We start from the raw sequence: 12,790 nt of genomic DNA, 5'->3' as shown, positions 1-12,790 counted from the left end.
AACCACTAATAGTTATAATAGTCGGCAACAGCGCTATTTGTATTAACCTCCTGTAGCATATATGTTACAATACTGCGATGTGGAAGGCATGGGGAAACCACCACATTACATTCCCAAGCAAAAGCAGCAATGGAAGTCAAAAATGAAATCAAGATTGGCGATGGAGCCTTCACTGAAGGAGTCATGCCCGGCAGGAGAGAAGTAACCGGGGTTCTCAGGTTGACAGTCAACGAAATCCTGGTACTTATTCAAAAATGAAGACAAGAAATAAGCTGAATATTGGAACATGGAATGCAAGAACACTGCTAGAACTAGGTAAAATAGAAAATGTGAAAAAAGAAATGGAAAGACTTGAAATAGACATTCTGGGCATTAGTGAGACGAGATGGGAGGGACAGGGTGATTTCTGGAGTGGAGAATTTCGGATAATATATTCAGGACAAAAGAAGGGTGAGTCAGGTGTTGAAGTAATGCTTCATGAAAAAGTTGGAAAGTTAATCACTACAATAATTAACTATAGTGACAGAATCGTGGTGATAAGCATTCAAAATGAACCAGTAAACCTCGATATTATAATAGTCTACATGCCAACATCACAACATAGCGATGAAGAAATTTATGAACAAATAGAAGAAATCTGGAGCAGCTTTAAAGACAGAGACAGTACAATAATAATGGGAGATTGGAATGCTATAGTGGGAGAAGAGAGCATGATAATGTTTCAGGAAGATTTGGTCTTGGATGTAGGAATGAAAGAGGAAAGCAATTAATAGAATTTTGTACACAAAAAGTTAGTTGTAGCAAATACACTATTTCAAGTTCCAAAAAGAAGAAGATACACATGGAAAGCACCTGGGGATTCAAATAGATATCAAATAGATTATATATTGGTCAAGAAAAGATACAGAAACCAAATAAAATATTGCAAAAGCTATCCAGGTGCTGACATTAGTAGTGACCATAACCTTGTCTTAATGAAAACAGAACTGAAACATAGGAAACAAATCCAAAGATACAAACCAATAAGATGGAACCTTGAAAAATTAAAGAGTAAAGAAGTAAAGAGAGGATACCAAGAAGCAACTGATCATAACATTCCAGAAAACATAAATAGTCAGAATAATATTGAAAACCAATGGAATATGATTAAAGAGTTAATTACAAATTCATCAAATCAATTATTGAAAAATGCAGAAAAAGAAAAAAGAAAACATTGGATAACAGATGAAATACTTGGCCTTATGGATGAAAAAAGAAAATATAAAAATGCTGTTAAAGAAGAAGATGTGGCCAAATACAAATATCTTAAAAATCAAATTACAAGAAAATGTAGACAAGCCAAAAAAGAATACCCGGGAGAACAGTGTAATAACATAGATGAATTATTTAAAAAAGAAAACATAGAGAAAGCCTATAAAGAAATTAACAAACTGACTTTCATATTTAATAAGAACAGCAAAAACAATGCCATCAAAGATGAAAATGGAAAATTACTAATAGAATCTGAGGATATATTAATGGAATGGAAGAATTATCTTGAAAATCTCTATAACAGTGACGAGCTTGATGCTGATATCAGCATAGAAAATCAAAATGAAGATAATCTAGGACCCCCAATAATGCGAGAAGAATTTGACAAAGCACTGTCCGAAATGAGTAATGGAAAAAGTCCAGGTGTAGACAATATTCCTATAGAACTGCTACAAAATCTAGGTGATGAGACAAAAACCTTACTCTATCAATTAATAGCTCAAATCTATGACAGAGGAGAAATACCAAAGGAGTTTATGAAATCAACCATAATACCAATACCAAAAAAGAATAATGAAAACAAATGCAGCCAATTTAGAACAATAGCTTTAATCCCACATGTTAGCAAAATTCTACTAAAATTATTCAAAATAGAATTTATTCAAAAATAGATTGTCTATTGGGTGAAGACCAATTTGGATTCAGAAAGAATAAAGGAACAAGAGAGGCAATACTCTGTTTAAGAACAATAATAGAGAGAAGATTAGACCTTAGTCAAAATACTTACATTTGCTTCCTTGATTTAGACAAAGCGTTTGATAAAGTAAACCAGCAAATACTCCTAAATTGTCTAACTAATATCGGCATAGATTTGAGAGATAGGAAAATAATTTATCAAATTTACAAAAATCAAAATGGACGGATTAAAATCAATGATAAGGAGAAAATAATAAATATAAAGAGTGAGTAAGACAAGGATGTATACTTTCACCACTTTTATTTAATTTATATATTGAAAAGGCCATTCAGGAAACTAAAGATAAAATAAATAGTGGTATAAAGATAAATGGTGAGCAAGTCACGTGTATAAGATTTGCTGATGACATAGCCCTTGTAGCAGAAAACAGAAGAACGTTAAAAACAATGCTAGAATTACTAAATAATAACTTTGAAAAATATAAAATGAAAATCAACACAGATAAGACTAAAATCATTGTTACAGGCAAAATCCTTATCAATATAGAGTATATAGACATCAGCGGGAAACAAATAAAACAAGTCAAAAGCTTTAAATATTTAGGAAGCCTAATAACAGAAGATGGCAGAACAAGAGAAGATGTAAGATCAAGAATAAACAATGCAAAAACCCAATTCTCTAAGATGAAAAGCATTTTAACAGGAAAACTCAACCTATAATTGAAAAAAAAAAAATTAGTGAAGACATTGATATGGAGCATTGCACTGTATGGATGTGAAACGTGGATTCTAGGCAGAGAAGATTATTATTATTATTCCTGACACCTCCAAGGAGTCCGAAGACTCATCGTGGGAGGACACCTACAACTGTCTCAACCACTACACCGAACCACTACTACGAATCATCTCCATCAACGCCATCTACCGCCCACCTCCACCACTACCACAACTAGTATGTTTTGTCTGTAAATTGCGTGTGTTCTGAAGGGCCGATTTGTCTGTATGCGGGATGAAAAACCCGAGTTTCCGGGAGAAAAAACCCTGCTACCTCCGTATGAGATCGGCTAACTCACCTTCGATTGAAATCGACCAGATAAAGATTCCTCCCGTCGCGACGAGAATCGAACTTAGGCCTATTCCAATCGAAGGGCGCAATGTACCGTCATTCTTCCAATTGCGCTATGGAGGGACAAGATGTAAGAAGATTGGAGGCTTTTGAAATGCGGTGCTGGTGCCGCATGAACAAAATAAAATGGACAGAAAAAAAAATCAAACCGACAAGTCCTGAGAGAGAGGTAAACAAAACAAGAACTCTAATTAAATCGATCAAAATTAGAAGGGATAGGTGGTTTGGGCATATACTTTGACATGATGGACTTGTGAAAAGAATAACTGAAGAAAAAATAGAGGGGAAAAGAAGAAGAGGCAGACCAAGGAAAAGCTTTCTTGACCAAGTCAAAGATAGCACGGGTTTGAGGAGTTACCAGGAGGTTAAGAAGAAAGCCAATGACAGAGCGGAATGGAGGAAATTACTGCTGAGCTACCAGTCCCAAGACTGATGCAACTGATGAATTCTTTCTCCTCCTTATGTATTAGACAAAGACTCCACTGTAACCATCTTATAAATTCTTTTACCAACTTATATTTCTATTATATTCAGTCTTTTTTACCTATTTGTTAAGTTCTGCAATTCACAGTTCTTTAACCTATCCTTATATATTCAGTATTTTACAAGCCTGATATAAATTGTTGAAATGTACCAACCTCTACACTTTTTCTACTGCTTCCAATCTCTCTAAACCCCAAGGTAACTAAATGTGCATGCAGGAATTCAGATATTATTATTATTATTATTATGGGAAACTCCAAGGAGTCCTTAACTGTTGAGGGATAAAATATCACGTTAAAAATTATCCAATATTTGTACAGTATTCATCATGCTTTGCTTTGAACTCATTTGCAGTCATGGCATCCACAACAGACTCTGACAATCTATTCCCCTCATTCATTACTCTCCAAGCAAAAAACCTAGTTCTAACACCATTACTAACTACATGCTTACTTAGTTCCCACCAATAGTCCCTAGTTTTCTCACCACAACACCTGTTCTAAAAAAATTTCCTCTGAATTAATCTTGTAAAAACCCCTCAGTAATTTGTATGTCTCAATCATATCACCCCTTTTCCACCTATCAACCAGTTTCTGAAACCAACAAATCTTCAACCTGTTCTCGTAAGGTTTATTCCATAGACCTGCTACCATCTTGGTCACTTGCCTCTGGATCCTCTCCACTTCCTCCTCATCACCAAGAAACCCTGGCACCAGATCTGTGTGTGCAGTAGTCAAGATGGGGTCTTATCAAGACTCAATAAAGAGGAACAATAACCTGCTTGTCTCTGCTTGTTAAAGTATTCTTCAGTAACCAAGTGATCTGATGAGCTGCTTTAGTCACTTCTGCCAGCTGCATCTTTATATGGTCATGATCTAGATGCTTCTGGATCATGATCATATAAAGAGAAACAATAGCTTCATTATCTCTACTTGTCAATGTCCTTCTCAATATAGCAGTTATCCTTTACATTATTGTTATTTCCCTTCTTCCTTTCAATTTGCTAGAGCATTTGGCTGGGTGGTTAGCATGCCTGTTCTCCAACCAACAAGCTGCAGGTTTGAATACAGATCTGGGAAAGCATGGATGTGTGTGACTGTCCTTAGATGAGACATAAATTTCAATGCATGGCATGAGACCACCACCACCCCACTGATTGGAGATGTAAAGTGGCTTGAAAAAAATTTTCCATGTTTAGTCTCTAAAGCAGGGTTTCTGGACAATAAATAAAAATACAAGATATATATATATATATAAGAGCATAAAAACATAAAAATCCTTAGTCATTCACAGTAGTATGGTACTATCCCATCTTCTCTTTTGTGTTTAGGATCCAATGGCCTGTTGGCATCAAGTAACTAGGCTTTTTAGGAACATGAGACTGCTTAAGACGGGGTGGTTAATCCTACCTGCATTGCCTGCTATAGCTGTAAATTGCTCGTGTTTTTCTAACTGGTTTGCCTGTTTTACAGGATGAAAAAACCTGCAAACTCTGTATGAGACTGGCTAACTCTCTTTCAGCTGAAAAGCCCCCTGATAAAGGCCCTTCACATCTTAGACAGGACTCAAAAACCAGGTTTTTCTCACCAAAAAGTTTTGCTATACCAACTGAGCTAAGAGGCTCTACTAAGGTACTATAGGTTAAAAAAACATTTTGTGGGTGGAAGTCACATAAAAAAATGAACAGGTAAGTTTGTTGTAAGTTTGAATACTTCTGTGAACACAGAAGTTTGTCATGATCTTTGCATGAAAGATGAATTCAGATAAAATTAATTTTATTTCAACCTCGGTGTGAGACCGCTACCCTAATTACTGGGGGCATAAAGTGGATTGAAAAAAGTTCCATGTTTAGTCTCCAGAATAGAGCTCCTGGATTATGCATAAAAGTAAATAAAAATATAAAAAAGAAATATCAAATAAAAGTAACACACAAGGTATTAATATTAATGCTATAGGTTTACAACTTTTTGTGACAGTCACATAGAAAAAGTGTATATCTAACTGACTGAGTAGATAAAATCTCCACTCCACAAACCTACAAGTTGGGTTTGAATCCATCTGGTACAAAGATGTTTGTGAATATCATTATACAGATGATTTTTCAAATTCCTATGTGAAACTTTTTTTTTTTTTAATTGATCATTCACATGAGAAGCCGCAAAACCTATAGCACACTGGTATTGGTGTTGTGTGTGTGTGTGAGCAAAACTAGACGCTTACTGGAAGTCTTAACTGGCTTCAAGATGTACACATATACAGAGCATGATTTTCAGATAATTTAATGCAAATTCATGGTACTATAGGTTTCCAACCTTTTATGGATGAGATTTTTTTTTTTTTTTTTTTTAAATAATAAACTTGTCCACTTCATCCCTAAATCCCTATCCTCCTCAGTAACTTTGAGATACAATCACACCGATGATATATATAAGCCTGCAATTTCTTCAATTGCAAAAAAAAAAAAGCAAAATTGGCAACATTTAACTAATCTCTATTTGCTTTTGCCAACATAGTCTGTTCATATAATCCTGAATGGATACTATATCAGAATTGTTCCACTTTTATATACTTTGCATCATAAATCAAAAAACATCCACAATATATCAATAATGTATAACTTAATCAGATATACTGCAAGTGTCTTAGCTATTTCTTGTTTCCTTTAAACATTAATATAACACTTAAGAGAGAGAGAAATATTACTTAGTACCTATAAAAAAATACTCTACAGATTCATAATATAATAAAAATTAAATTGCATATCACTCAAAAATTATGGATCCTAAGAAAACTCTAAGGAATTTAAAATTTCAGTGTCAAAATCAACTATTTAGTATATTCAATTTTATTTAATTTTTTATGTAACAAATACCTCAAGGTCCTTCACTTCTATCTGGGCAAAGATAAGAAAAATGTCTGCAATTCTTCCATTGGTAACCCAGATCTTTTCACCAGAGAGGAGATAACTCTGACTACCATTTAAAGATGCTGTTGTTTTAACAACTGCAATATCAGATCCACTGTACCAACATAAAATAAATGTGCATGTCAAACTTTGGATTCTGAGTATACAATACTACAAAACAAAACAATCTTTTTTTTTTTTTGCATTATACAGCTTACAAGTGTATAATTGATATGTTTATTATGGTAAACTCATTTATGAGCAAGCAATCATATACACAGCATACCATTCAATCAAGATATGATTTTTATATAGGATTATGCTAAATAAACAGTCATTCCTTGAATTATGAAGTTCTGTTCTGATGATCCCATCATAAATTGAAAGACTTAAGTTGGAAAACACTACATTTACCTATTTAGTGTATAGGGAAAAATAAAAAAAATTAATAAACAAAACTATAAACAGACTAAAAATTCAGACAACCAATCGATAGCATTATCTGGGAGTAAATACAAGTTCCTGATGCCTCCAAAGAAGGAGTGGGGGAGGGAGTAATCAAGGAAAAGATTTATAGTCTTACCATGCATGGTAACTATTTTACATCTCCATACTTGAGCATTTCTGGTCAAATATCATCTACTCCTGCTGCCTTTCCACATTTCAGGCTATATACATATATATATATATATATATATATACACATATATATATATATATATTCCTGATTGCATGACTGTTGAGTGGTTATTACCACTGTGCTGTCAACGATTATTTCATTTAACAATGTTTTGAAGTAATTAAGGTGAGTAAGGGTAGGTCATGCCTCAGTAACTTGCTCACGTATTATAACACAGTGACGGCTGAACTGGATAAGGGTAATGGGTTTACGGTGATTCTACTGGACCTTGCCAAGGCCTTTGACAGGATTCCACATGGAATTCTAATCAGTAAATTGCAGCATATGGGAATGGACATAGGGTTGGTGAGATGGATAGGAGGGTGGTTGACGGAGAGATATCAGAGAGTGGTTTACTTGGGAGTAGAGTCCACAAGACGGCCTGTGACTAGTGGTGTGCCACAAGGATCTGTTCTTGGACCAATGCTGTTTAATTTGTTCATAAATGATATAGGAAATGATCTGAGAGGAACAGTTCATTTGTTTGCGGATGATGCGAAGTTGGGTAGGGCAATAGTGAATGCAGATGACGTCAAAATTTTGCAGGATGATTTGGATAGATTGGAGGTCTGGGCTAAGGAGAATGGATGTCAGTTTAATGTGGCAAAATGTAAGGTTATGCATTTTGGGGTGAAAAGATTGGAGGCAGTTTACTGCATTGGTGGAACCCTGCTCCAGGAAATTGATGAGGCACGAGATTTAGGAGTGTTGGTGGATAGGGAATTGAAATTTAGGGGACACATTGCAAAAGTGACCAAAACAGCTCATCAAATCACTTGGTTGCTGAAGAATACGTTGACAAGCAGAGACAAGCAGGTTATTGTTCCTCTCTATCGAGCCTTGATAAGACCCCATCTAGACTACTGTGCTCAGATTTGGTCACCTAGGTTTCTTCTTGATGGGGAGGATGTGGAGAGGATCCAGAGGCGAGTGACCAAGATGATAGCAGGTCTGTGGAATGAACCGTATGAGAACAGGTTGAGGATTTGTGGGTTGCAAAAATTGGTTGATAGGCGGAGGAGGGGAGATATGATTGAGACATTCAAATTACTGAAGGGTTTCTATAAAATTAATTCAGAAGATATTTTTGAGAACAGGGCTGGTTGTGGGAGGACTAGGGGACATCCATGGAAACTGGGCAAAAGTGTGGTTAGTAAAGGTGTTAGAGCTGGGTTCTTTACTTTTAGAGTAGTGAATGAGTGGAATGCACTCCCTGAGTCTGTAGTGGATGCTGTGACAGTGAATGAGTTTAAGGCGAGGTATGATAGATACTGTATGAATGTCAGATAGTTGTGATGAATATGATTTGGGGCCTCCCTCGATGAGTCTAATGACTCCCTGGAGTTGCCCGTAATAATAGTAATAATAATAATTACTTCATACATCAAGGATATCTTTTTCTCCAGTTTTCATGTCGCCTTGGTTATCTCTAATTCCTTTTTGAGATTTTGAGAGTTATTCATCGTTTAATATTAAGGAAAGGAAATTAGATGTTAGGCCAAGGTGAGTAAGGAAGTCTGGGAGGATGCCATCAATGACAGGAGCTTTACGTGGTTTTGTTAATTTTTTGTTCAGGTCAGTGACCAAGCTTTGTGACCTGATCTGGTAAAGTTCAGGTTGTTCATTTCTTCATACCAGCAAGTTCTTCAACTAGATAGTATTTTCCCCATTTACAGATTTTTTTTTTTTTTTTTTTCATAATTTACATTCTAACACAAGTGATTAAAGGTCTGTATGCACTGGGGAATCCCTACAAGTTTTCAGTGAATCACTGTCTTAGAAAACAAAAATATAAGATATCTGCCAATATTGGAGTGTTGCCAAGTGGTAGACTAATTTGGAGGAAAATTGTTATCAGAATAAAGTAGTACGTAAAATTGAATCATGTTGCTCTGTCATAGTATCCTGTACACTCTTTGGGGTTGCATATCAGACAATGATGAGGATTGATTCCCTTTACTTTATCTCACACAAATCATTAGTTTGTTGTGCAACCTCAAGGAGAAATGACTGAATGTGATTTTTAGGAGGAGAGGAGAGGTTCTTTGAAAACTTTTATATAAAGTTTAGAACACTAAATAGTATTGTTTCATATATGTAAAAAAGACAATAAATTATCAATACAAAATGCATTTTGCTATCTGTTTCATGCAAATATTGGTCCTTTACTTAAATACACTGCTCAACAAAATTAACAAAATGCTTAGAAAATGTGGGATAACTTGTGGAGTTTGCAATGAAGCAGAAAAAAATTTGGTATAGTTTTGTACAATATAATAACAATGAAGAGACAGGAAGAAATGTTGGACAGAGAGATTACAGAGGGGTATATAATAATTATCAAAAAATCACATTATAGAAGTAGACACAATATGCTTGAATGTGATCATGTAACATGATTATGGCATAATGTCCTCTGTAATGGCTATATAGGCCTTACAATGGTGGTCTATGCATGATTATAAGGGGGATCTATAAGATTATGTTTCAAAAAATTCCATTTTTCTGGAAACCAGTGCAGACTTTTGCTCACTGAGTGACCAAGGTGGTGGCTGTCAGCATGTAATAGAATGTTGAAAGGTGTACCATACATGTTCAATTAGATTTAAGTCTAGTGATTATGCTAGTCACAGATCACTGGATATCTTCAATTTCAAGATACTGACACCATTTGGGCGATGCCATTTTCATGCATGAAAAAACAAACTGGGCCAATCCATACAAAAATCATACATAGGGTTTGAGGATCTGCTCTCAGTCCCTCTAAACAGTTATAGAATACTTGTCAAAAACATGAAGGGAGTGCAGCTACTTTATTATTCTGTCCCACACAAGAATACTGTCTCCACTGTAAATGTTCTTTTCTCTGATGTCGGAAGGATTTTACTACATTCCTTGTTCTCTCCAGATCAAACATCTAGAATCCATTTATAAGCTAAAACAGGGCTCATCTGAGAACAGAACTGTACCCATTTGTCACAGCTCCAAGTCACACATTTATCGCACCAGTTCTAATGAGTTCTACAGCAGTTTGTGGTTAATAGGAAACAAACCATTGACTTCCTTGCATAGAGTCCACTTGAATTGAGTCTTCTTAATACAGTCCATTTGGAAATATTTTCACCTGTGGTTTCAACAACCTCAAGAATCAGGTGGTGACAGGATTGTAGGGTTCCATCTTGCTCTTAGAGCCAGATAGTGGTCTGTTCTGGTTGACATAGCCTTCACATAACCTTAGCCAGCTCTGCTTGTAATGGTTCCTGTCTCCTAAAACTGCACTCACAGTCCCAAGACAATACCTCATGACACATTAAGCCAATGTGACACGTTTGCCTACAATTGCATGGCTTGAAGTCATCTGATGGTCTGCCATCTTAAAGAATCATCTAGATCAGGGGTGGGTAACTTTTTTAAGTGTGCATGCCAAAATCGCCAAATATTTGATGCAAATGTTTCTCACATGTCAACCGAAATTTTGCAGAACATATTATTATTTGGTGTCTTAAGTAATGGGAGAACCTTTTCAAATAATCAAAAATCACACTAGAGAGGTAAAAAACAAATAATATTTTAAGAGTGATTACTGTAAGTCATGTAAGATTGAATGAATGTAAAAATTAGTGATGGAGTTTTTACTTAAGTCCTTCTACCCTGTTGATAGGATGGATATTTTTTATTTGCCTTTAAGCATAATTCTAACTGCCATATACAACCACACAATTTAAAGATGCAATTTTTAACACCAGCAAAATAAACAATAATTCTGAATTTTTTAGTTTTTTTTTTTTTTTTATAAAGATCAATTACACATAAGTTTTTAAGATTTTCCAATATATTACAGTGCACAATCCCATAATCACTTTACTTAACTAAAGCACAATAAAAGAAAATGAAATGAAAGATATTCTTTTATTGATTCTTAATCCTTTATGAGTAATACATAACAATTACAGATAAAATAAAATGTTATTTTACCTATATAATATTTAAACAGAAATTAATCTTTAGCATTTTTAGCAGAAAACATCAAACCAAAACTAGAGAAAGAAAAATAGTGGACGTTTTATTTATTTAGCATCAATGACACTTCTGCTGGTGCATCACTGATGACAGATAATTTATATCAGGTGTATATTTTGTAACTTGTAGAGATATGTATGCACTACTAGTTTCATCTATAAGGCTACTCCTATTACAAGACTTAATGAAGTTCATCACTGAGAACAATGATTCACAAGAATATGTAGATGAAAAATGGATAGTAATGCTGTTGCGAGTCTATTTAAACATACAAAAGTTTCTGGAATAGTATTTCAAGTCCTTAGTACCTCGTTTTCTGCACTTCTTTCTGTTACTTCCATCTCTAATTGCTATTTTTCAATTCTGAGGTCAACAAATTTCTGCCTCCAAATGGAGCTACTTTGAAAATCAATCAACTGCATTTCAAAATCATCCATATTTATCCACAAAAACATCTGCAAGTTTAATTCATTCAGTTTTAAAGTGTCTGGAAATTTAATGAATTTGCAGTCTCTTCTAATTCTCTGAACTTAACAAATCTTAGAGAGACCTGTTCAACAGTTGACACAGTGACATTTAAAAATAGCTTTTGAAGACATTGGCAGTTCTGTTTTCTCATCCTTTTGGAGATCATTAATGCATTTTTTTAGATTTGGAAAATATCCAAATCTCTCACTGTCTACATCCCTCTTATAAAACTCCTGGTTTCATTTCAAATGCCTTTATGTCATCAAACATAATATCGAGTCTTACCACAGCCCTGTAGTTTAAGGTTTAAGTCATTTAAATGTTCGCAAAAATCTGCAAAAATCATCAGTTTACAAACTCACATGATGTCATACATTTCTTTATAAGACATTTGTTGATTAGTCAAGAAGAGATTTATCTCATCCATGCATTCAACAAATCGTTTTAGAACAAGACCTCAACTAACTAACAAACATTGTTATACATTATTAGTCCTATGTACACTGAATCCACCTCATTCAACAGATACTGAAATTGTCTTTTATTCAAAGCACATGCAGAAATGAAATTAACAACCTTGGTTACTATTTGCATCACTTCTTGAAGTTCCTTTAGGCCAGCTTATGCACATAAAGTCTCCTCATGTAAGATGTAATGAAAACTTTTCAGTGGATGACCAACATGTTTTGCAAACAGATTTACAAATCCTGCTTCCTTACCAACAATGCTGAGTGCACCATCTGTTGTGACAGATACCACTTTTGAAATATCAATTTGATGAATAGATAATTTTTTCATAACTGCTTTACACATTTCAATCCCTGTATGCTCGGGTAGTGTTTCAAGGTTAATCATCTCTTCGCACACTTCATCAACCCTACAAAATCAAGCAAAGATTGCTAGCCTTGCTGATGTAATGCCCATGCTCTCATCAACACAAATAGAAAAGAACTTACATGAAGCCAAATCTTTTGTTAATTATTCTGCTGTATTCCTTTTCACCTTAAGGTGGAAAGGAATACAGCAGAACAACAGTAGAAAAACAGTTAAGTATCCTATCCTTAACTGTTTTTCTACTCCCAGACAAATCTTTAATGCGCAGAATAATTTTTACATTTCTGAAATGCTGTCAAAAGGATCACATTCTAGCCATGCTTCTTTA

General features: G+C 34.7%; 1 protein-coding gene across 1 annotated transcript in view; it reads right to left on the bottom strand.

Moving 5' to 3' along the window:
• LOC150108335 (complex I assembly factor ACAD9, mitochondrial-like) overlaps window positions 1-12,790 on the bottom strand; it is a 387,096-nt gene that overhangs the window by 323,830 nt on the left and 50,476 nt on the right. The window contains exon 6 of the mRNA XM_090415744.1: window positions 6,429-6,576. Coding sequence (XP_090271870.1) covers window positions 6,429-6,576 — 148 coding nt within the window. The remainder of the gene's footprint in view (window positions 1-6,428; window positions 6,577-12,790) is intronic.

This window comes from Typopeltis vanoorti, chromosome 3, assembly GCF_054136105.1.
Source record: "Typopeltis vanoorti isolate ZY-2024b chromosome 3, IOZ_Tvanoo_1.0, whole genome shotgun sequence".
NCBI classification, from domain to species: domain Eukaryota; kingdom Metazoa; phylum Arthropoda; class Arachnida; order Uropygi; family Thelyphonidae; genus Typopeltis; species Typopeltis vanoorti.
Note: the sequence above shows the minus strand (reverse complement) of the source record. Positions and strands in the feature narration are given on the sequence as shown.